Raw genomic sequence first — 24,060 nt, 5'->3', positions numbered from 1 at the left:
GAGTCATTTCACTGAACCTGACAGCTGTGTTTGGAGAGGGGTGCCGTTGGTGTGCCCATTTTCCAGATGAGGGAACTGAGGTTCAGAGAGGGCTTCTCAAACCCAGGGTCACCTGGCCAGAATGGCCAGCACTGCAGTTCAAAGCTTTGGGCCTGGCCCGATGGGAATGGAGAACTGGGGCTGTGGTGGGGGCGACATGATGTTCTAGGGGACTTGGGAAGCACCAGCAGCTGAACCCTCCTCCCCTGCCCCCACTCCCACAGAGTCGGATGGGGAAGTGGAGAGACCCATTTATTTAGTGACTCGTACAACCAACACATCTTGGCTTCGGGGCCCCATGGCAATCCCCACCCCCTGCCGAGGTGACCCTGAAGCCGGGTCACTGTGTGTGGAGTTGAGCTCAACTTTGTAGCTGGTATTCTTTCCTCCTCTGCAGCCTGGCTCTTGGCAGAGGCTCTGAGAAGGGGCCGCAGGGCAGGAAGAGCCGTGCGGTGCACCACGTGGGTGTCCGTGGGTTCCAACGACAGGGACAGAGCAGGTCCGGGGAGGAGAGGACCCCTCTGACCCTTGGTTCCATGAAGGAATCCCAGGCTGGCCAGGCGGGGGCCACACAGGACTCAGGACTGGTCCTGGGTGGGTGCTGGGGGCGAGTGGCCTTCATGGGGGGCCCTGGGCGGACGCCCCCTGCGGCCCGGCCCGCCACCCTTCTGCCGCTGCAGCACCCGCTCCACCTTCTCCTTGAAGCGCCGGTTCTTCTGCTTGATCTTGGCCAGCTCAGCCTTCCGTTTGGCCTCCAGGTCGGGGTCCTGGCATGGGGAACACCGGGAGGTGGCTGAGCTGGGCAATCGGCCTCCTGGGAACCCTCCCCCTCCCCCTGCCAGCTCAGCCCTCACCTTCCCCTCCAGGATCAGCTGCTTCCGCTTGTTGATCTCCTTCTTTTCATCAAAGTTGGCCGCCTCCAGTTTCTGGCGGGTGGGAAGGAGAGGCCGTCACGGGGGCCCTTGTCTCGAAGGGCGCCCCTGGGCCCCAAGGCCTCCGATACTCACGATCTCACACTCCCTCCGCACCACATTGACCTGCGTAAGGATCTGCAGCACCTTGGCCTCCTCCACTGAGAACTCCTCCAGCTTCTTCTCTGTAGGGGCGGGAGAGGGCAGACATGACAGGGGGAAGGATTCTGGCTTTGGAGTGAGCTCCTCATGCAGGGGGGCATGCAAGACTAGGTCACGTCAGATAAGGGTCAGGCGAGCAGGAGTGGGGATTGTAGACTAAAGGAAGATCGGCAGACTGTTCTTTTTTGTTGTCAGCAGCAATAGGAATTTGACTGGAAGTATTTTCTTTAAAAACACTGTCCTTTAGGAGTGCCTGCCTGGCTGGCTCGGTCGGAAGAGTGTGCGACTCCTGATCTTGGGGGTCCTGAGTTTGAGCCTCACGTTGGGTGTAGATGTGACTTAAACACTGTCCTCTAAAGGGCAGAGATTTCTGAGTTTTAGGACAGTCTGTGCAGTGATTATAGATTTCTTGGTCTGGGCTACAAATTAAATCGTCCCGGTGGGGGAAGAGGGGTGGTGTTAAACACATCCAGACCCTGTGCCTGGGGCCTCCGACTCATCCACAGGGACCATCCATGCACCCCAGTCTGAGAAACCTAAGTCCCTTCCCACCGGATGTGGCTTTCAGCTGCTGAGGACCACTGTGGGAAGCTTCTGTTTTGATAACTGGGCTAAAAGCCTTCATTTGGGATTGCATCGGAAGGAAAGTGCAGTTTAAGCCTGCTCACGTGAGCAGCTTAGCAGGTGTCTGAGGGGGTGAGTGGGCATCTTGCCCAGAGGCACCCGCCTCCCCCACTCCCATCCCTCTACTCACTGATCTGCTCCTCGATGGCATGTACCAGGTGGATGTCATACTGCGTCACCAGTGTGATGGCCTGTCCTTGCCGCCCTGCAAGGACGTGCCATAGTTACCTGCTGCATGCTAGGGGCCAACAAAGACAAGTTTGGCCACTAGGCAGCTCAGGGCTCCTCTTGATGGGAACAGAGTTAAGAACTTGGTGAGCTGGTGAGGGCAAGTCCATCCCAGAGACAGCAGGAGAGGCAGCTCTCCTGTCAGGCTGGCTTTACACGGGGGCCGGTGATATGGCCGACTTCCCTCTGGGGCGTGGCTACCAGGGAGTTATGTCGGCAATAAGCCTCGACGGGCCTTGGCCCAGATCTGTGCACGCTAGTTTCTCTATTCCTCATTTCTGTGAGGGTGACTGGTGCTGGAACAGCACTGACAGCTGATGAGGCCCGTGACCTTTGGAGCAGCATTCGTGTTACCTGTCGTTTGAGGAGGAAGTGGGCGCAGAGAGCTGATATGACCTGCCCAGGACCACAGGGCAGGGGAGAATCTCGTAAGCCAGAGAACTCCCTGCCTTTGCTTTTGAAAGGATGATTCCTCCAACTTTTAAGCACTGCCTCTCACCTGCGGGCTATATCCCCACATCTTCTCCCACCAGCCCGTGACTTTGGTTTCTTATGGTGCGGGCAGGTTGGAAGGTCCAAGGGCCACCCCACCCCGTCCACTTACCTGCACGGGCTGTCCGCCCGACGCGGTGTATATAGATCTTCGGGAGCCCGGGGGTGTTGTGGTTGATAACCACTTGCACTGTGGGAATGTCCAGGCCCCTGTCCACACGTGGAAACCAAGATGGGGACTCACCCAAGGTCACACAGCTGTGAAGTTGGGGCTGCCCCAGTTCTTGCCCAAGGTCAGCCCTCTCTCTGGTCCCTCTGTGGGGGTGTCACTGGGCCTGCACATGGGAAGGAAGACCCTGGGGCCACTCACCGGGAGGCCACGTCTGTTGCAATCAGGATCCTATAGATGCTGGACTTGAATTTGGCCAGGGCAGCAAAGCGTTCTTTCTGGTGCCAAGTTGGGGAGAGAACTGGGGGTCAGGCAGCATCTCAGCAAGCGTTTGAGGACTTACTGTGTGAGGCCTGGGACAGGGTGGAGTCTAGGACAGTCCCACCCTCACAGGGCTCACCCATGAGAAGGCCACACCGAGGCAAAAGGGTGGCAGGAAGTATTCTAGGCAGAAGGAAGAGCCTGGGCAAAGGCCCTGAGGCTGGGACGAGTCTCCAGGGCAAGGCTGGGGGTGGGGTGGGGGTCTCAGGGGCGGCCTGATCCCACACCTGTTTCATCATGGAATGCAGAGCCACGGTGGGGAAGTTGAATTTACGCAGCATCATGCACAGGATCTGGCAGGTCCTGGTGGGAAAGACACACTGTCAGCCCCTGCAGAGCCAGGGCCTCGGGAAGGCACTCTTGCCCCGGCACCCTCAAGACCACAAGTAGGTGACCCTGCACGGCTGGTAAAAGAGAAGCAGGGGTGAGGGGTATCCTGCCTGCTGACGTCCTGTCTGCCGACCCCTTCCCTGGCCTAAACCAATGAGAGCCAGCCCTACATCCAGACTTCTCTGGTAGCCAATACATTCTTGGAGGGCAGCAGCCAATTAGGAGGTCTCCTCGATGTGATGTAGACTGCGTGATCTACTCTGGCTCATGCTTGAATAGCCTACAGCCTCCTGACAATCTCCCCAGGAGCTTCAAAGGATTCTGAAGGCCTCTGTGACTGTAGAGAGGACAGCCCTGGGTACTGGAGCTGATACGCCAGGCCTTAGTGACACCCCTAGACACAGAGAAGAGGCTGCTCCAAGGCCTTCCCGGCTGCTGCAGGGGTTTTCCGGGGAGGCCCAGAGGCCCCTAGACATTTTGGTTAAGAGCAGGTCTGAGAAGCCCTAAATCCCGGCTCCACCTTCACGAGGGGAGATCTCGGCAAACCGCTTGACCTCTCTGGGCCTCCTTGAGCAAATCCTCTGAAATCTCTGGTCTGAGCAGAGGCCCTGGAGTGCCAAGACGGGCTGTGTGCCTCATACCTCTCGGGCCTTCAGAAAGAGCTATGGGAGGAGATCTGGGGGGAGGAGAGGGGCAGATCTGCCCATGCTCACTTGCACGTGTTGGTGAAGATGATGATGGACCAGTCCTCGTGCTCATCCTGGAAGTTCTGAATCAGGTGGACCAGATAGGCATCCTTGACCTTCTCAGGCACCAACAGGTAGCGCTGGTCCAGCTGTTCCACCGTACGCACCCTGGGGATGGGCGGACTCAGTTTCCCCTACTGCCGAATGGAGCCAATGCCCCACACCATCCGTGGGCAATAACCTCTGCTGAGTGTGACCCCCAACCCTATGCCTTGCCTGCCCTGCCCCCTGGAACCTGGCTGTGGACTCACGGGGCCTGAGCCTCCCAGAAGAAGGGCTGGTTGGTGGCCAGACCCTGAAGCTCTCTGAGCGTGTCAGTCAGTGTGGCGCTGAAGAGCAGCGTCTGTCTGCGAGTGGGCACGGCTGCCAGGATGGTCTCCAGGTCCGCAGTGAAGTCAGTGCAGCCCTGTTCCAACAGCCGGTCGGCCTCATCCATCACCTGCAGCACAGGCGGCGGGGGGCAGGGCGTAGTGGATCTGGGGTGAGGGCACCGGCCAGGGCCTGATCACGTGCCCAGCCTGGCCTGCCTCCCGCACGCCTCCTGCCCAGCCTTGGACGGGGGCCCTGAAACATTCTCCCTCCGGTTCTCAGACATCTGCACCCTCAACCATCTCAGCTCCTCAGAGAGGCCCTGTCCCCAGCCACCCTGGCTAGTCCCCTTCTTGTTGATCCCTCAGCTGTCCTAATCACCCCTTTCCTAATGCTCTACTGGATGGCCTGTGAGACACACGTCCTAAAAGGATGAATCAGTGCCCCAGACCGACTCACCAGGAAGCGGATCTTCTTTATGCTGAAAGTGTTGGAGCTACGGAGGTGGTCGGCCAGGCGCCCTGGTGTGGCGATGACCACATGTGGCTTCCGGGACAGCTCTAGGGCCTGGGCCACCATGTCTGCAGGTGGAATATGAGAGGTGGGTCTGGGTAGGGGGGGTGAGGCGGCAGGGGTCCCCTACCCAGAGCCTCCCTGGGCCCCCTGTACCCATGCCGCCGACAATGATGCAGTCTTTCAGGCCCAAAGGCTTCCCCAGGACCCGGAACTGCTCTGCAATCTGGTAGGCCAGCTCCCTGTGGATGTGAAGGGGCCAGGCTGGGTTAGATGGGGGTTCTGTGCCTGCTTCCCATTCCCATGTGTACGTCTCAGACCTCCCAACTGGCCCTCCCCTGCTCACACACCCACCATAGCTCCCAGTGCCCTTGGGATAAAGGCTCGGAAACTGTACACTGGAACCCTGTTGTGGACCCTGCCCTCTCACCAAGCTGAGACCCACAACACCCCCATGGCCCTTCTCCCTCCAGTCCCACCCAAACTGGCCTGTCCTCTTCAGCAGTGGCCTCGACACCACAATCACCAAAGCCTGAAACCTAAGCGTCAGTCCCCTCTTCCCTGGGACTGGTCAATGTCCAAGTCCCCTCCTCTCTACCCCATCTCTGCCCGGGCCTCTCCCTGGCCCACGTGCCCACTTCCTATCCTCCATCTTGCCCTGTTCTGCTCACATACCCATAGAACTGATTCTAACTCTCTTCCTGGCATTCTGGGCTTGTCTCAAGTTGTCTCTCACAGGCCAACTTGCTCCCTGCCTCTCTCACACCTCTGCACAAATGCATTATAGCAGTTCCCTCTGCCTATAGAATATCCTTCCCCAAACTTGTCCCTTTAAGACACCCCATGAATGAAGTCTTCCTCCACTGTCCCTTCCCCAGGCCACACCCTCACAGCATGCAGTGCCTACCTCTCCTACAGACTGTTACAGGACTTACCAAGTCAGCTTCCATATTTGTTGGCCCAAGAACAGGAGACGTGTGTACATCCTAGGCTATAAGACTATTGATAGCTCCTGTCCAGCCACTTGCTGTGAGACAAGCCCTGTACTCAGCAGTCTTCACACGTTATCCTTGTTAATTCTGTACCTCCCGTGAGAGGCGGGCATGATTTCTGTCTCCATTTTAAACACAGGGAAAGCACGCTAAAAGAGGTAAAGGTGCTGGTCCAAGAGAACACAGATGGTTAACTCACCCAGGAAGCCTGTGGGGTGCTCACCTGGTGGGTGTCAGGACAAGGCAGAAGATGCCATAGGGATCCTCAGACAGCTTCTGCAAGATGGGCAGGACAAATGCTGCTGTCTTGCCACTGCCTGTCTTGGCACAGCCCAAGCAGTCTCGACCTGGGTGGAGAGCGAACTGGCATTAACACACCCCAGGTGTAGACAAATGTTCCATCGGGCAGAGTTTGCAATAGTCAATGTTTATTTATTTATTTATTTATTTATTTATTTATTTATTTTTTAATATATGAAATTTATTGTCAAATTGGTGTCCATACAACACCCAGTGCTCATCCCAAAAGGTGCCCTCCTCAATACCCATCACCCACCCTCCCCTCCCTCCCACCCCCCATCAACCCTCAGTTTGTTCTCAGTTTTTAACAGTCTCTTATGCTTTGGCTCTCTCCCACTCTAACCTCTTTTTTTTTTTTTTTTTTCCTTCCCCTCCCCCATGGGTTTCTGTTAAGTTTCTCAGGATCCACGTAAGAGTGAAAACATATGGTATCTGTCTTTCTCTGTATGGCTTATTTCACTTAGCATCACACTCTCCAGTTCCATCCACGTTGCTACAAAAGGCCATATTTCATTTTTTCTCATTGCCACGTAGTATTCCATTGTGTATATAAACCACAATTTCTTTATCCATTCATCAGTTGATGGACATTTAGGCTCTTTCCATCATTTGGCTATTGTTGAGAGTGCTGCTATAAACATTGGGGCACAAGTGCCCCTATGCATCAGTACTCCTGTATCCCTCGGATAAATTCCTAGCAGTGCAATAGTCAATGTTTAATGAGCAGTTACCATGTGCCCATACTGGTCCATGCCATTTACATCCTAGGCATCCTGACAAATCCTAGGAGGGTGAGACTATTACTGTCCCCATTGAATAGAAAGGGAAAACGAGTCTCAGAAATGTGCCCAGGACACACAGCCAGTGAACAGCAGGCTGGACTGGAATCTACATCCACCTGACCTAAGATGCCACGATCTCATTTTGACCCCCTCACAGAGCGTCTGAGTTTGGGGAAACCTGAATGCCCTCATCCAATTTGCATCCTAAGGCCCCCTACTTATTCCTTCATTTTTGTTTATTTAATCCCTCCACTCGTCACTTCCTAAGGTTTCCTAAGGGCATCTCTTTAATGGCAAACTGGGTTGGGCCGTTAGAGTGGGGAGCAGAGTGTTCACTGGACCAGAGTTCTGCATTTACTGGCAATCTTGACAACCTCAGAGTCCATTTGTAAAACTTAGATGGTAGCGCAACCAAATTTTCCCAGCAGTATCGATTCATCCTGTGCTCTGAGGTCACGAAAGTTTCTGAGATTACATCACTTGTGTATGGGCACACAGGGAGTGAACTGTGCAGCCCGAACGCCAACACCGTCCAGTCTACCTTTGGGATCCAAGCTCGCCGGTAACGTCCAAGCTTATCCCTCCACTCGCGGAACTGGCGCGAGCAAAGGCTGCGAGAAGGAAAGGGAGCCGATAGGAGTGGGGAGGTTTCCTGGGGAAGAGGTGGGGCCACACTTACCCTCCAGGATGGCGGGGATGCAGCCGAGCTGTACAGGCGTGGGTTGCTTCAAACCCAGCTGCCGACATTGTTCCACGAGCCACGATGACAGCCCCAGCGAAGCGAAGCCGGCCATCCTCCCCGCCAGCTCCGAGTGAACCACTCGCATGAGCTGCGCTTTCCGGCGCGAACCGATGACGTCACGGAAACCTTATAGCTTATTGGATAGTCTGCCGCGTGGTCCCACCCCCTCTAGCTCACTCTGCCATTCCCAGCCTCGACCACATGCTTACTATGTTTCCCCGATTCCCATTGGCTCGTGCGATCAAGTCAAACTACAATTCCCGAGATGCCCTGCGGATCGCAGGTGCGACTCCCGTCCTTTAACCCCCGTTTAAGTCTCCCATTGGCTCATTTCCAGGCCGGAACGAGTAAACTCCATTTCCCAGAGCGCTTTGCAGCGAATCCCTGCTTCCGTCCGACGTGTCCCTCCGGAAGGGGAACGACTGGGACCACAGCGTTATGGCGCCTCCGGCTCCGGTCTCGGCCTCTGGCGGCTCCGGGGAAGTGGACGAGCTGTTCGACGTGAAGAATGCCTTCTACATTGGCAGCTACCAGCAGTGCATTAACGAGGCTCAGCGGGTGAAGGTGCGGCCGCTTGGAGGCGAGGGGAAGGTGGCGGCGAAAGCCGCTTCCTGGTGGCCACTGGTCGCGCCCTGATTTTAAAAATCTTCCTTCTTCTCGCGGCATCCCCCCCCCCCCCCCCGCCACGTATCTCTTCAGAGCGCTGTGAGGAATTACTCTTTTCTTATGACAAAACTCAAAGCCGTGACAGTTTGTGATACTTCTCACTCCGAGAGCTTGCTCTGCGCCATGGAAGGCATTTGAGTAAGGGAGGCGTTTGTACTACTGTAATAACAATAATAGTAGTAGTAATTTTCATTTGGGGAGGGCCCACGTGTGCCACCATACCCTCGTTACTCGTGAAGCAGGGACTGTTGTTTGTTGTCATTCTGGAAGGCTAGCACCGCCGCTCGAGAGAGAAATGTTTGCCCCGACTTTGCCTGCCCCACCAGCCTGGTTATATCTCCCCGTACTTGCCCATTCATTCTTTCATTCCTCATTGAGCTTCCCAATGGGTCAAGGCGGTGTATTCGTCCTGGGCTCAAAGCAGTGACAAAACTCCGAGGTCTCTTGGAAAGCTCAGGCTCCCAAGGGGGACAGTGACGGAGCAAATAAACAAGAAGTCAGGGGGTGGTGTGATGGATAGTGATGGGAATGAGGTTGGCCTTTTGAGAGCTAGAAAATAGCCTTGTCAGGCAGGGCCCAGCCTGACAGGTCCTTTAGCAGGAACTTTTAGGGAGGGACACGGACGTTACAGACACTTTGAGAGTGAACCGTTGGCGAATCTTTAAGAGCAGTGAACTTGACAGGGTCATGCCTGCCCTCATGGTTGTTAACCTTAAAAAGAAAACTCATCTATCTTACCAGCAAAATGAGTTTATTGGGGATTAAGGGAGGATTGCAATTTGGGACATGTAACCTATGGCAAAACCTTAGGCATGTCCAGAGATCAAAGGAGAGGACTGCTTTTTCACAGAGGAAAAGGGGGAGTTGAGAGGGTCTGTTATAAACAGAAAATCCTTTGGAGTAAACTGGGAGCTTGAAGTGTAGTGGCTTTTCATTGCCTGAGTTGTGACAGTCTCTTCTTGGCAAGGCAGTTACCCCGGGAGGAGATCTTTTGTTCTCCTGTGGGGGTACTAAAGTGTAGTCTTCTTGGGGGGAATCATGGTACCTCTCTTTTGCTGGGGTCTTCCTTTGACTTGGAATGTCAGGGCTTGAGAGCGCCCCCTTCTGGCCTCATGGTTCTATTTTCAACGGAGTCTTTTTTTTTTTTTTTAACTTGTACATGGCCTAGTGTTCCAAAGAGATTAAACAAGTAAAGAAGTGAGTGAATACGTAATAACAGCTTGAGCGCTTAAGGGGGCAAGGTGAGGTAGAGAGTGCTGAGCGAAGGGCGCCTGGCTGACTCAGTCAGAAGAACATGCAACTCTTGATCTCAGGGTTCTGAGTTCAAGCCCCACGTTGGGTGTAGAGATGATTTACAAATATATATATAAACTTAAAAAAACCCTACATACACCTCTCTTAAAAAAAAAACAAAAACAGTGCTGAATTGGAAAATGGTGGGGAGGAGGCTGCTCCAGGTGGGAGTGGTCCGGTAAGCCCCTGGTGGCCTGTCAGCCTCACTGCCTGTCATTTGAACCTGAGACTTAACCTTGAGAAGCATCTAACCCCCTAAATTGCGGCAAAGGTGCTGAGGCACAGGTGAGTGCCGTGTAGTCAAAGCATAAAAGGCCGGTGTAGCAGAAGTGGGGTGAGCGAGGGGGAGGATGGAGAATGAAGTGGGCAGGGGGACAGGAAGGGCCTTGGGAGCCACAGTGGGGGTTTGGATTTTATTCTGAAGGTGTGGGAGGCCTTTGGCGCACCAAGCAAAGGGATGGCAGAGCTCTTCGCTGAGGCCGCCAGAGGCTTGGGAGGAATTTGGACTTTGAAGGAGGGAAGGCTTCCTTTCTCCTGCTTCCGACCGTTGACCTCTGACGGTATACCTTGGTTTCCTTGACATTCATCTGTATAACGGGGATAACGCCTGAAATGGACTTCAGGAAGCTGTTACATGTGAAATAACACTTGTTTGATTATATCCATTTTTTGATGTTGCCATGATGAATGGCCACAAAGGCTGGCGACAGAACAAATGCATTATCTCTCGGTTGGTTTCTGCAGGTGGGAAGTTCTCCATGGCTTGCACCAGGCTAAAATCAAGGTGTTGGCCAGGCTCTGTCTTTTCTGGAGGTCCTAGGGGAGCATATGCTTTCAGACTCATTCAGGTTGCTAGCTCTGAGCCCCGGGGTCAGCCTTAGTTCACAGAGGCTCCTCTCCAGTCCTCAACCTTGCATGTGGTCTCTCCACGTCAGAACCAGCCACAGAATCCTTCTCACACTTGGGCTCGCTTGGATTTCTCCTGCTGCTGCATTATTTGTGTCTATTCTCTGCTATTAAAGTTTTTGCCATTAAGATTCTGTGATTAGGCTGGGCCCTCCCCCGTAACCCGGCATACTCTTCCCATTTTAGGGTCCATAACCTTTGTGAGGTCCCTTTTGTGACATGTAAGCTGTTCACAGATTCCAGGGCCTGGTATGGACTTCGCTGGGCCGGGGCCGGGGCCGGGGGGTGGGGGTGTCCCTTATTCGACTCACCACCACAGTTGTGTGCCCGCCTCCTTGCTGGGTAGCATAGACGGTAAGAAGACTGAGACAGACCCGTGCTCAGCCTCCGGCCCTGTTAGGACTCTCTGCAGCCAGGGCTGAGTCGCTGTACCTCTCTGCGCCTGTTTCCCTGTCTGTCCAATGGGAACGATGACACCTGCCTCACTAGGGTCACTGTGAAATTCAGTGTCACGCTCATGCTCTGTTGTCTGGCTCCTCTCGTGCGTCTGTTCTGCTTACGTCACAGCAATACATTCTTTTGAGTCTTCTCCTGTCATAACGTGCAAACTTTCCGTCGCTGCTGAAAGGGAGGACCAGTGTGACCTACTGTACTAAGGGAATGACTGAAAACAAGAGGTGACGGTCACTGCGGGTGGAGGCAGGCCACAGCCCAGCCTCTGAGCCAGGGAGCCGCTTCCTTTTTGGGGATGTGAGAAACGCGCACTGGCCCGAAACTATGACATTCTCCCTGATGCATCCAGAATGGGAATACTGTCCCCACTGAGCCATTTGATGTGGTCCATGGGCCACCTAAACCCTCTTGGGCAGCCTATGCTGAGTTGAACGGTATCCCCCAAAAGATATGTTCACCCAGAACCTGTGAATGTGACTCATTTGGGAAAAAGATCATTGCAGATATAATTCCATGAAGGATCTCTAGATGAGATCATCTGGGATTTAGGATAAGCCTTTGATGGGAGCATGTTCCTGCTGACACCTTGACTTTGAACTTCTAGCCTCCAGGACCTTGAGAGAATAATTGTGTTATTTCAGACCACCCAGTTTATGGCAGCTCATTACAGTGACCCCAAGCTCTGCCAGCTCTGAGGTGGCCCCAGGCAGAACACGTGGTGGTCACTGCCCTTATAGATGTAGTGATTAGATGTAGTGCTGTGTCGCCATTAAGACTTTCCCTTATCTGTCAGACATTCCTTTTGTTTGTTTGTTCGTTCGTTTGTTTTAATAAAGCTTATTTGTGTTTGAGAGAGAGAGAGCAGGGGAGGAACAGAGAGAGGGGGAGGGAAAGATCCCAAGCAGGCTGTGTGCCATTACCACAGAGCCCAACGCAGGGCTCGGACCCACGAACTGTGAGATCGTGACCTGAGCTGAAATTGAGAGTTGGACACTTAACCGGCTGAGCCACCCAGGTGCCCCGTCAGACATTTTTTTTTTTATTTTTTAGTTTTGTTAATGTTTATTTTTGAGAGACAGAGACAGAGCATGAGCGGGGGAGGGGCAGAGAGAGAGGGAGACACAGAATCTGAAGCAGGCTCCCGGCTCTGAGCCGTCAGCACAGAGCCCGACGCGGGGCTCAAACCCACGAACCCGTGAGATCATGACCTGAACCGAGGTCTGATGCTTAACCAGCTGAGCCACCCAGGTGCTCCTCTGTCAGACATTTCTTAAGTGCCTGCAAGATAATAGGTACTGCCCAGGTGTTGGGGACAGAGCAGTGAAGACAGCCTCAAGAAGCTGAAGGTCCAGTGTGACCATACTGACAGTAGCCCCCAACCCATCGCTGGCCCCCCGATGGCACTCATCCTCAGGCCTGGCTATACCTCTGAGCCGTCTGGGAGTGGTGAGCGGCCACTCGAGCTGGCCATCACTGGTGGGTATGGGCCTCCTGGCTTTGTTCTCAGGTCATTCTGATGAGCTATCCCCAAGCAGGAAACGGCTGAGAAGCATTTGTTCAGAAAGATGCCATTTTTGTTTCTTTAGACCTGGAGGTCTGCCCAGCCCTCAGCACACGGCTTCTGCCCAAGTCCTTTGAGCCTTCTTCTTTTCCTGGCTCTGGTCAGCCTCCCTATAACTTCGTCGCCTGGCTGGGGACACAGTCCCAGAGTGACCACTGTGTGATGTCACCTCCCCAGCTCTGCGGTAGTGGGGCTGAGGGGCATGGCCCAGGCTGGACACAGATGTCACTGCACCAGGACAGCCCAGCTGAGCTCTCCTAGAGAGGCCCTCTGAGTGAAGCAAACCTTTGTTTCTTCTCTTTTGCGTGTTTAAAGAGGGTTTTGGGACAAAAACAAGACAGGAACATGCCCCATAGAAATATTTGCTACAAAAAAATAAAGTCCCCTTTGCTCATCTCCTGGGTCTCGTCAGTTCTGCAGAATCACCCATCCACCTCTGGATGGGAACCCTCGTGGGCCTGTTTTCTCTACTTTTACAAACCCAGGCACTAGGGCCTTTCCCCCCAACATCTTGGACCACGTGTACCATCGAGCAACTTCTGTCTCGATCTGCTGCACCCTGGGGGCCCCTGTCGGTATGAGTGGCCATGTGTCCCGCGGTTAAAGGTGTGGGCTCCACCCTGGCCCCTTGCTGTGCAGCGGGAGTGGGTGCTCCACTTTCCCTCACCTGGACGAACAGGGGTGAGGATTGAGCCCCTTCCTGGGGTGGTGGTGGTGTGGGACAAGATCAGGGCTGGGACTCAGGCCTGGAATCCACTGGAGACGCTGCCTGCTCTTGGCCTCTACTGAAGACCTGTCTGGCACTCAACTCCCAAGTGTCCTGACCTGCCTCTGTTTCCTCAGCCATCAAGCCCAGGGAGAGACGTGGAAAGGGATGTCTTTCTGTACAGAGCATACCTTGCACAGGTGAGCTCAGGCTGTGACCTCCGGTGTCCCTGGGACAGGAGAGGAACAGAGTACTGGGGGGGAGGGGGTGTGTGTGGCAGACAGAGGATGGCAGGGGCAGTTGCTGTGGCCTCCACAAGTAGGTGGCCATTTCCCAAGGTTATAGGCTCACCAGGCCGGGGGGCCAGTGTAGTGATGTCTCCCTTTTCTTTTTTTTTTTTTTCTGCTACATAATCAGATTTCATTTGTTCGGTACAGCTTCGGGTTTGCAGAATAATCAAGTAGATAGTAAAGAGAATCCCACATGCCCGCCCTCACCCCAAGGCCCACAGGCAGCCAGCTTCCCTTGTCCCTTGCCCCCCCCTCCCCCCCCCCCCCCCGCCTTGGATTGTGGCACATGGCTTCACAGCTGCCTCTACCTCACATCAGGCCTTCAGTGGTTTCCTGGTTCTGTTCATATCTTTCCCTCTGTGGAGTGTTCTGGAGCCTGATGGGACCTCCGCCCTCCTGTTGGCCAAGACCCCCCCCCCCCACCCCCTGACCTTGAGGGTGAACGGTGTGTGTGGCCCCCAGCAGAGGGGCTGCCCCGGTGTACCTTGGAATCTCCCTGGGATGTATACCTGCATTTAAAAAAAAAAAAAAGAATATCTCTACGTGGACGCAAAAACATTAAAACTACCTGAAAAGGAGTGTGGTGAAAAATGGACCCCTGACTCCAGTTCCCCTCCCAGCAGTGACCACCACCACCAGTTCTGAGTGTCAGCAGGGAGAGGTTTATGTCCCAGTTTACAGAAGTGCATGCCCAGACCCCCTGCCCCTGGGCGACGCGTTTCCCGCCCCCTGCCCAGAGCTGGCAGGGCCCTCACCTTGTCACCTCAGCACCAGGGGCTAGACAGTGAGCAGCCGGGGTCTTCGGCTAGAGTGGTGGGCATTGTGGCCTGACAGGTGACAAGTGACACTGTATTGGCTCCAAGCAGGTGCTGTAGCAGGGCCAGCACCTGGTAGGCTAAGGGGTCCCTGGGGGTGGTGGGTGCTGGTTCCAGGCGTTGGGGCTCTGCCAGGGCGATGCTAGAGCCCTGAAAAGCTCTCATGTGTTCCTGGGGACTGAGGTGTAGACCCCGCAGGGAGAGCGGGCCAAGCTGATGGTGTGCTTGTCTTCACTGCAGAGGAAGTACGGTGTGGTCCTAGACGAGATCAAGCCCTCCTCAGCCCCCGAGCTCCAGGCCGTGCGCATGTTCGCTGAGTACCTGGCCAACGACAGCCAGAGGTGAGGACGGGGTGGGGGGCTGGGGGGGCGTCTCTCCCCACCTGCTCACCTCCCTGAACCTCAGTGAAAGCACATTCCTACCCCGCTTGGGCATTTGCCTGAGCCATTCCGTCCACTGCTGGCAGGATGCTTGCCCAGGTGCTTGGGTCTGCCCCTGCCTCGGCTCTGCAGGGGGGAGCCGTGTGGCCCCGCCTCTCCCTTGCGTGGAGCACCAGCATGACCCGGCAGGCTCCGCGGCTCCTCTGCACTTCCGTTCCCCCGCCCCCCCAGGAATGGTTGGTTTTGAGGCCCCCTCGGATCGGGAAGGTAAAGTGCTCCCCAGGGGGTGCCTGAGATAGGGCAGCAGCCTAGCCCATGACATGGAGACGCTCTGCTCTGTGGGTCTTCCCCTGCCCCATTGCCCGGCCCCGAGACCACCACCACCCTGGAGCATCCCGCATAGCGGCAAGGAGCTTCAGAGAAGGGCCTTTCCCAACCTCTGCCCGAGGGAACTTCTTAGCCAGGACCTGATTATGACCTTGTTGATGACCATGCTACTCTCATAGGCCCGAGTCTTTGGGTCCCCGGCATGGGGGAGACCATCTGCCGTGACCCCCCACCACTGCTCTTACAGAAGACAGCGTTCTGTGTCCCGTGTTCTGATTGGGCTCCTTCGCCCTTGAAGCGTGAGGCTCAGGGGGATTTACTTGTCGGCAGTGACCGCTGAATGGGGGCCCCCAGGTTCTGACCCCCAGAACCCGTGAATGGAGCATCATGGGAAATGAGTTCTTTGCAAATAGAACTAGTCAAGGATCTTGAGAGCATCCTGGGTATGGGGTGGACCCTGAATCCAGGGACTGGTGTCCTCGTAAGAGACTGGAGACAAGATGGAGAAGATACAGAGGAGAAGGCCATGTGAAGATGGAGGTAGAATCGGGCTGACACAGAAGCCAAGGGATGCCAAGGACGGTGGAGAGAGGCCCGGGGTGGATTTGCCCTCAGAGGCCTCAGAGGGAACCGTCCCTGCCCACACTTTGGCTGTCGGACTTCTTCCTTCCAGAACCGTGAGAGTCCGTCTCTGTTGTCTTCATCCCCCCGGCTTGTGGTGCTTTGTGACGGCAGCCCCAGGACAGCAAGACAGGCGGCTCCCTGAGGCTATCGTGTCTCCCTCCGCACCTCATGAGCCGGGATGACAAGGCGCCATTCTCCTTTCAGAAGAGGAGGGGACTCTGGGACCCTGTCGGAGCAGGGCCTCAGGAAGACAGAGTGGTTCAGGCTGCGTCCATCCTGGCAGCGCAAACTGCTGCCCCTTAGCCCAGCAAGCAGGCTGTGGAGAAAGCACCAGAACCTGTAGGTTAACAATGGTTTGTCAGGGTAACAGCGTCAGGACACTGACGTCACAGTAACAGCACGCAGCATGTCTCCTCTCGGTGCCACAAACCAGGCAGGAAACTTCACGCGGTGGCCTCGAGGGCTCCACACCAACTCTGTGTCGCACCCTGTATGCGGTTCAGGTGTGCAGAGCGGGACACAGTCTCTGATTTGAAGTCATTTGTCTGTCGGGCACCTGGCATGTCACCATCTCCAGGGGCCCTCAGACACAGATCCTTGACCAGTAGCCCCCCCGTGGCCCGCGTGACACGCACACATTTGCGGAGATCCCGTGGACCCTGGACAGCAGCTTTTGTCCGACAGCGACTCGGGGCCTGGCCCTTGTTTCCCTTCTCTTGTCCACTGCTCAGCGTCCTTTTGAAACGAGGGGTCTTGACTGTTTTCTGTAGGCAGATCATGGCTCGGGTGTCCTGTGGCCTGTGGGGGAACTGGCTGATCCTCGGCTAAGCCTTGACCCCAGCCCGGCCCCCAGTCCGGCATGTTGCCCACCTGCCAAGTGCAGCCGGCCTCACCGAGGAGGCAGCGACATCACTGGTGTGAGATTCGTCTGTGTCGCTTCCAGTCTCCATGAAGCCACCTCCGGCGAGTCAGCCTGCCCCTCCACGTCCAGGGGTGGTGTGGACACTACAGCCCCCCAACTCTGAGGGCCAGGAAAGCCGTAGGCTTTGGCGGTCATTTGTGCTGCCTTGTGGACATGGCCCGTCCTGCAGCACGTCCCCTCACCAGGCCTGAAACCACCCAGCCTCGGTTTCTGTGTGAGGGTGAGAAGTGCCTTGTGGGAAGGCGGTGAAGCTGGCACCCAGTGGGGCTCGCCAGAGACATTTGCAGCTCTTGTGTTCCCCTGGGGGCCTGACTCCGCCTCTCTGGACCTGTCTGCTCCTGCAGGGGCTGAGGCTGCTGCCCACCCCTGCCTGCAGGCCCTGAACAGCCTTGTGTCATAGGGACTCGATTGTTGCCGAGCTGGACCGGGAGATGAGCAGGAGCGTGGATGTGACCAACACCACCTTCTTGCTGATGGCCGCCTCCATCTACTTCCATGACCAGAACCCGGATGCAGCCCTGCGTGCCCTGCACCAGGGGGACAGCCTGGAGTGGTGAGTGTCCACCCTGTCCCCGGGGGAAGGCCTGGAGGCCTGAGCGGCCCCTCCGGGCTCCAGGCGACTCGAGGCCTTGTTGGCGTTGTCATGGGAACGGTGGGGGGCTGCTCTGAGAGACTGGTGGGGCCCAGGCTTCCCATTCAGGCAGCAGCTCCTGTTCTCGGTCCAGGAGACACTCCTTTCTGCACGACTGGACTGCTGTTCCCAAGGACACGGCTCCTGGGACTGGAAACCCTCTGTCCCCGATGGCAGAGTAGAAAGCACCTTTGTTTCTGCCTGTGGTTTCTATACCCCCACCCCCACATGAAGCCTTTGTGTTCTTGGGCCCTGGGCCCTGGCCTTTCCTTGCCCTCCCCAGGTTCCCCCAGGCCCTCCCCTGAGGCTGGCCCACCGTTCGGGGCACTCCAGGGCTGGGGTGCTGAAGCCCCTTGCAGCACGCAGCCGCCCCCCCCACCCCCCCGCCCCGGGGGTGACTCTGGGCCAGCATCGCGTCCAGGCTGCTGTGTCCAGGGCTCTGGCCCAGAGGGAGCAACAACCGTCCTCTGTAAACTCTGCTGCCTGCTGTCCCTCTGTTGGTTGGTCCCCACACATTCATTTTGTATCTGTTTACACCCCCCGTCAGTCCAGAAAGGGATTCACGGCGGCTTAGAAGTAGGTCTGGCGCACGGCCTACAAGGCAGCGGACTCTGCAGAGTTCCTCAGACTCCTGCAGAGGCTGAGCTGGGTGTTGGGTCACGAGCTGGTGGGAAAAGGTGGGAACAAGTGTCTACGTAGGTCATCAGTGGGCACAGCTGTCAGGCAGAGGGAAGCCGTGGGTGCGGGAACGGAGGGGGTAAGAGCCGCCCCCCCTGCAGCACCTTTGTGACCGAACTCACGCCCTGCTCTGGGGGCCGACCCTGCGCTTGGCTGCTCAGCTTGCTCTCTGGGCTCCTGGCATCTGGCAGTTGTCAGTGTCGCCTTTACACCAGGAGTGGGGTGCGGACATGGCGTCTAGCCTCAGGATAGTCAGAGCCGGACACCTTGGGACCCGGCGAGAGCTCCCGCCCCGAGCAGACTCAGTGGTGAAATGTGGGAGCCAGGGCCCCAGGAAGCGGTGAGAGGCTTGGCCCAGCGTGCAGTGTCTGGGTCTGAGTCCGGTTCTGCCCGGCGTCGCCCTCTGCGAGGCAGGGCCGGTGGCCTGAGCTCTCCTAGGAATGTTCCTGGAGGTGCCGCCCCCACGGAGTGAGCCCCGCAGTAGCGTGGCAAGGGTGCCCCCTGACTGCCCGCTGTGTCCCGCAGCATGGCCATGACCGTGCAGATCCTGCTGAAGCTGGACCGCCTGGACCTTGCCCGGTAAGCCTCTGTTTGGCCCCACCTGGGGCTCTTAGGGCTGTCTGAGCAGCGGGCCAGGCCACATCGGGACCCCGTGCTCTCGAGAAGCCAGGCCTCCGCCTGCTGGGGAAGCTTGGCATGGGGACCCTCCCTGCGCCCTTCCCGAGGCCCAGAGTATTAGTGCTGTGATCACTTCTCCTAGTACTTAATTCTAGTCCATTGTGGTGATGCACTGACATCTACTTGCCCACCCCTGCAGGATGTTGCCTGGGACGAGGGGTGGTGCCGTCCGTGCCTCAGTTTCCTTATGTGACGTGGGAAGTGGGATCTGCAGAGTTGGGGTGGGCTTCACAAGTACGCGGTGGGGGCTGTCGGGCCAGAGCCGGGAGCCAGCACCAGTGTGTGCCTCACGAGCAAGCGGTGCGGGGGGCTCCCTCCCACCCTTCCTGTGTCCCCAGGAAGGAGCTGAAGAAAATGCAGGACCAGGACGAGGATGCTACCCTCACCCAGCTGGCTACGGCATGGGTCAATCTGGCTGTGGTGAGCCCCTGGGCCGTGCTGGAGGGTTGGGGGGAGCATCAGAGAGCTGGGAGGTATCCCCTGCCTGCAGTGCTGGCCGCTCCCGTGGGGAGAATGCCGATGTGGGGTTCTGCGGACACATCGGATCTCTGCTTCCTTTGGAGCCAGGGCCCATCCCCCAGGAGAGCCCCCCACCCCTTGCACATTTCATTTCCCACTTTGTTCATCCCAACCCCATTCCCGGCTCCTCCTAGCTGAGTGGCTTAGCCAGAGCCAGAGCGGATGAGCTGGGAGGCTCTGGAACCAGACCTGGTGTACTGACTGGGCCACCCTGGCAGTGTGGCCTCCTCATGGGGCCGACCCGGGGCTTGGCTCCTGCTCAGCTTGCTCTCCGGGCTTTTGGCATTGGGCAGTTGCCAATGTCCCCCTCCTACCTTCTCCTCCACCCAGCCCCTCCCTCCCTCCCGCATGTCTGCCCCCATCTCTTGGCAATGGCCTCTTTTCGGGCTTTTGGCGCTGGGCTTCCTTTCTCTGAGCCATTTTTTTACGGGTTTCTTAAAACGTGTTCCCCATCCTTGTGCGCCTGCACTGCCCTTGGGGGCCTGAGGCCTCACCCAGGCCGCTTTCCAACATGTGTCCAGTTCAGTAGGGTGAACCCTGCCCACTCTTTGTGCCAGCTTGGTGGTGTTTCCACAAGCACATCTTGGTCTCGGGCTCCCCCACGAAAGTGCTGCTGCGTCTTTCACAGGCAGACAGAACCTGAGTGGTTGGGGTCAGGACTGCCGGCGACAGAGAGGGGCCGCCCGTACCGGGATCACCTCGGCAAAGTGCTGGCATCCTGCTCCAGGAGGGAGCGGGCAGCGGTAGGGCCGGGAGGCAGGGTGACGCGTCAGTGGTGTTGGAACTGTCCCTGCAGGGTGGTGACAAGCTGCAGGATGCCTACTACATCTTCCAGGAGATGGCTGACAAGTGCTCATCCACCCTGCTGCTGCTCAACGGGCAGGCGGCCTGCCACATGGCCCAGGGCCGCTGGGAGGCCGCCGAAGGCGTGCTGCAGGAGGCACTGGACAAGGTACATCGGGCCCAGCCCACACCCCGGCTCCTGGTGCGGGCGATGCGGGGCTCGGGCTTTCGGAGGCACACTGGGCAGAGGGAGACCCCGGGGGCCTGTGCTGTGTTCACGTTGGATTGTATTTTAACGCCAGGTCAGCTAAAAATTGGGATCGCAACTGAAAACGTTGATTCTCTTTTCTCTCGGAAATGCGAGGGATCCCATCAGCTTGGGCTTCCGCTGGCTTGAGCGGAGCAAACGTTCTCTCTGTCACCTTGACTACCTGGTCTGGGGGCCTCGACGTGATTGTCACCTGAGCCTGTACTTGAAAGAGACACCTGCCGTTTATCACCAAGGGGAGAGCAGGCCGCAGACTGGGAGACGTTGCCTGGCCTGTCCTTGTCTAGAAGAGGGACCAAGGGCACTGTCCTCTCAGGGTAGCCCCAGCTGTCTTCTCCCAACCAGTATCGGAGGTCGTGTGTTATTTTTATGATCAGTAGAAACATCAATTTTTTTTTCCATTTTTGGAAAACATTTTTTTTTTTTAATTAAAAAATTTGTTCATGTTTATTTTTGAGAGGGAGACAGAGTGTGAGTAGAGAGAGGGAGACACAGGAGCTGTCAGCCCAGAGCCCAAGGCGGGGCTCGAACTCACAAACCGTGAGATCATGACCTGAGCTGAAGTCGGCCGCTCAACCGACTGAGCCACCCAGGCGCCCCTGGAAAACATTTCTTGATATAACGAGAAATGGACACCGGTAGGAGGCCTTCTCTCCTTTATCTCTGGGAGGAGCTGAGTTGCCATCAGAAGGCTGTGTGCAGATCAGGAATGGGCGTCAGGTGCTCCTCGGCCGCACACACGGAGCTCCCGGCCCCGCCCCCTGCCCTGTGCCTGCGCGGGTCCCCACGCCTCCTTGACAGGGTCTGACTATAGCTGGACTTCTGTATGCAGTTAGGGCTAGTCAGGAAGGCCTGGCCTGGTGGGGCGTCTCTGCCCCAAAGGAGAGGGCAGTAGGGTCCCCAGTCAAATGGCACCCATCTGTCCTCGTTCTCTGAGACACCAGCTGGGCTGGCTTGCTGCCCCATGGCCCTGACCCCCTGATGGCCATAGGTCTTCCATGGCATCGCTCATCCCTGTGCCTGTGGGCCACCCCATGCTTCTGACCGTTTTCCCCATTCCTTTTGGAATGTTGCTCCTGTGAGCTCGTGTTGTCGTCCCCCATTAGAGCAGCGAGGTGCCTAAGGCCGGGAGAAGGGGAGTTTCCCCAAAGAAGGGCAGCCACGGAGTGGAGCCCGGTCTGTGCGGGAGGCTGTGTGTCCGAGTTGCCGTGTCTCTGCTCCATGTGCCCCTCAGGGCTCCCTGCGGCGTCCCTGCCTCAGAGCCACCAGGGGCTCCGTCTGGGGTTCCTGGCCAAGGGGGTCCTGGGCCAGTTCCCAGGGTTCCCTCTGCCTTGGGGCCCAGCGTGGGCGGGTGGGGTGAGGTCAGCCGCTTGGATGTTCTGGTAATTTTCCCGGCAGCTTCTTGCCGAGGCCCCCGGAGAGCAGGAGGCACGGGTGGGGTCTGCCCCGGGTCTTAGACCTCATTTTTACAGCAAGAGGGACAGCTTGGCTCTGAGGGTGTGGACACTGTCTTGGCCTGGGCTCTGTCACTTTGAGATTGGTATGGTAAACACACTCGTTCCACAAGCAATAAGCCGCGGGGCTCTGTCCCATCCTGGTCTGCAAGATGAGACAGCAGGCGCAGAGGGGAAGCCGCTGTTTCAGGGAGGTGGGGAGGGGCTGGGGCTCCCTCACAACCGCGCTGCCTCCTAGGCAGAAAGGAGGGCCTCGAGGTCACTGCCTTGCAGGGTGGCCAGTGGGCGCACTTTGGGTCTTGCACCACCCCCTGCCCCGCCTCTGAGGGTGTGACCTCGTGTGGGTCGCGTCTTCACCCTGGGACAGTGGAAGGCATCCTTCTGCCTCATATGGGGCCGGGCCGGCTGAGTTGGAGGCCTGGGGGAGCTGACCCTGCTCGCCTGGTGTCCCCCATGTTTGCAGGACAGTGGCCACCCGGAGACACTGATCAACCTCATCGTCCTGTCACAGCACTTGGGCAAGCCCCCTGAGGTAGGACCTTCCGGGGCAGGGGATGTTTTCTGGCCTCCACGGTGACATCCTGAAGTGAGCAGGGCTCTGTGATGTGGCCCCCGCTCCAGATGAAGCTCGGGATCTCGGGCAGAAACCCATTCCTTTGGAGGGAGTCACTTGCCATCAGCCTGAGGGGCCCTGGGAAGTTGGTGGTGCACCCCTAGGGTCGTACCTTGGCCAAGGTTATAGGCCGCTGCTCCCATGGGCCCTACAAACTAGTGGGCTGTGGCTCAGAGGGTGAGCCGAGCTGGAACCCCCACCTGTGCCACCTCTGGGTGGGGGGGTGGGCAAAAGAACAGAGGAAAGGGGCTCAGGGGAACAATCCCTGGGAGCCCACCTTGTTGGAGGGCAGGGAGGGTGGGAGGACTGACTGGCCCAGTTGGCCAGGGGCCCTCCCAGGGTTTCCTGTCAGTCACCCATCCCTTGTGGAAGGGCCCCCAGAGCTAGGGCAGTGCAGCACAGACAGGACGACTCTCACTCACCCCAGAAATAGCATGGACCCCTGGTCTCGGGAAGACAGATGCCCCCGCCCTGTGCGGTCAGGGCTAGGCCCAGGGAGGTGGGGTGAGGCTGGGGGCAAGGGGTCTGCCTAGGGTCCAGGTTCCATTACCAAGATCTCTGGGGTTTCTCTGTACGGTGTGCCCAGAACAAACCCACCTCCCCTCCTAACCCTGTCCCGCCTGACCTGCCCTGTGCTCCTCCTGGCCCTCCGCCCTCTTCTGGGGCCTGGGTCCCTGGTCCCTTCCAGTCTCCTCACCCTGAACTCTGTGGCACATCCTCTGTGGGCTCTGTGCCAGGCGCTGGTCCAGGTGGTCCCCCCGCCCCCACGCCGCCCCTGATGGTCCTCTGTCGGCCTGATTTCAGGGTGGGTTGATAGAGGTAATGGGAGACCACAGCTCTTGCTTGGTGTCAGCTGGGAGGTCCCCACCCCGTCCCTCCCCTTGCCCTGTGTGTGAGAGCCACTTGGGGGGCCCCTAAGCATCTAACCCCGCCTCACCTCTCCTGCAGGTGACAAACCGCTACCTGTCCCAGCTGAAGGATGCACACAGGTCCCACCCTTTCATCAAGGAGTACCAGGCCAAGGTGAGCCCAAGCTGGCGGTGTGTCCCAGATCCCCAGACCCCTCAGGCTGGGCCAGGGAAGGCCCGTGACTGGGGTCCCAACTCATGTTCTCTCTGTTTCTCTTTCTGCGCCCATCATTCGCAATCCGCGTTGAAGGAGAATGACTTTGACCGGCTGGTGCTGCAGTACGCTCCCAGCGCCTGAGGCTGGCCCCAGACGCGGTTCCCGGGCCGTGGCACAGCGAGGCCAGGCATTGCACCCGCCCTGCTGGGCACCCATCCTCGTGTTCTCTCACGTTTTCTGGCCAGAAGCTTAGCCTGGCCCCATTTTGTCAATAAATGTCTCCACCACAGGTATACCCCCCCCCCGATCCATGTTTGCTCTGGCCACTTTGGGAGGGACATGTGGGAACCATGGCTCGAAAGGGACGGTCTTGGGCACTGTCACCCAGGGTTTTTCCTGCGGGGGGGAGCCGTGGAGACCAGGGTCTGCGAGCAGCAGGTGCACACCCCTTGAACAGCCACCCTATGATGCTGAGCTACAGGTGGCACAGCCGTGTTTCCCAAGCTCATTTGGCATCCAGGGAAACTGAGGTACAGGGTGGTCACAGCCATTACGAGGGGCATCTGGGCTCAAAACCAGTATCCCGGGGTCGTCTGTAGGTGGTGAGGGAGGTAGGAAGTGCCCCGGCCTCAGTTCAGCCACATGGGGAGGGTATGTGCAGGGAGCAAATCCTCCCCCGCCCTCCACAACCCCACCCAACCATCTACTGCCCTGTGGGGAGTCCTCAGCCGGGACTGAGGCCTGCTGCTGCTGGGGCTGTGGGCGTGG

General features: G+C 57.4%; 2 protein-coding genes across 2 annotated transcripts; one reads left to right on the top strand and one right to left on the bottom strand.

The window, feature by feature from the left end:
* Positions 1 to 284: 284 nt before the first annotated feature.
* On the bottom strand, positions 285 to 7,748 carry DDX49 (DEAD-box helicase 49). Its single transcript, XM_019416417.2, has 13 exons — positions 7,598 to 7,748; positions 6,060 to 6,183; positions 5,001 to 5,086; positions 4,791 to 4,912; positions 4,274 to 4,461; positions 3,990 to 4,130; positions 3,174 to 3,249; positions 2,827 to 2,903; positions 2,569 to 2,666; positions 1,867 to 1,941; positions 1,047 to 1,135; positions 894 to 965; positions 285 to 806 (listed from the first exon to the last, which is right to left on the bottom strand). The coding sequence occupies exons 1-13, from the start codon at positions 7,743 to 7,745 to the stop codon at positions 618 to 620; spliced, it is 1,485 nt and encodes a 494-aa protein (XP_019271962.2). The 5' UTR covers positions 7,746 to 7,748; the 3' UTR covers positions 285 to 617.
* A 300-nt stretch (positions 7,749 to 8,048) lies between these two features.
* On the top strand, positions 8,049 to 23,585 carry COPE (COPI coat complex subunit epsilon). Its single transcript, XM_019416421.2, has 10 exons — positions 8,049 to 8,224; positions 13,383 to 13,445; positions 14,591 to 14,691; positions 17,004 to 17,156; positions 18,438 to 18,491; positions 18,929 to 19,010; positions 19,906 to 20,061; positions 22,078 to 22,146; positions 23,176 to 23,250; positions 23,386 to 23,585. Exons 1-10 carry the CDS (start codon positions 8,099 to 8,101, stop codon positions 23,431 to 23,433), a joined length of 927 nt encoding a protein of 308 aa, XP_019271966.1. The 5' UTR covers positions 8,049 to 8,098; the 3' UTR covers positions 23,434 to 23,585.
* Positions 23,586 to 24,060: the final 475 nt, after the last annotated feature.

The sequence above is a fragment of the Panthera pardus genome, unplaced genomic scaffold (assembly GCF_024362965.1).
Source record: "Panthera pardus isolate Hobbes unplaced genomic scaffold, ASM2436296v1 HiC_scaffold_8, whole genome shotgun sequence".
Lineage (NCBI taxonomy): Eukaryota > Metazoa > Chordata > Mammalia > Carnivora > Felidae > Panthera > Panthera pardus.
This window is presented reverse-complemented; position numbering and strand designations above follow the sequence as displayed.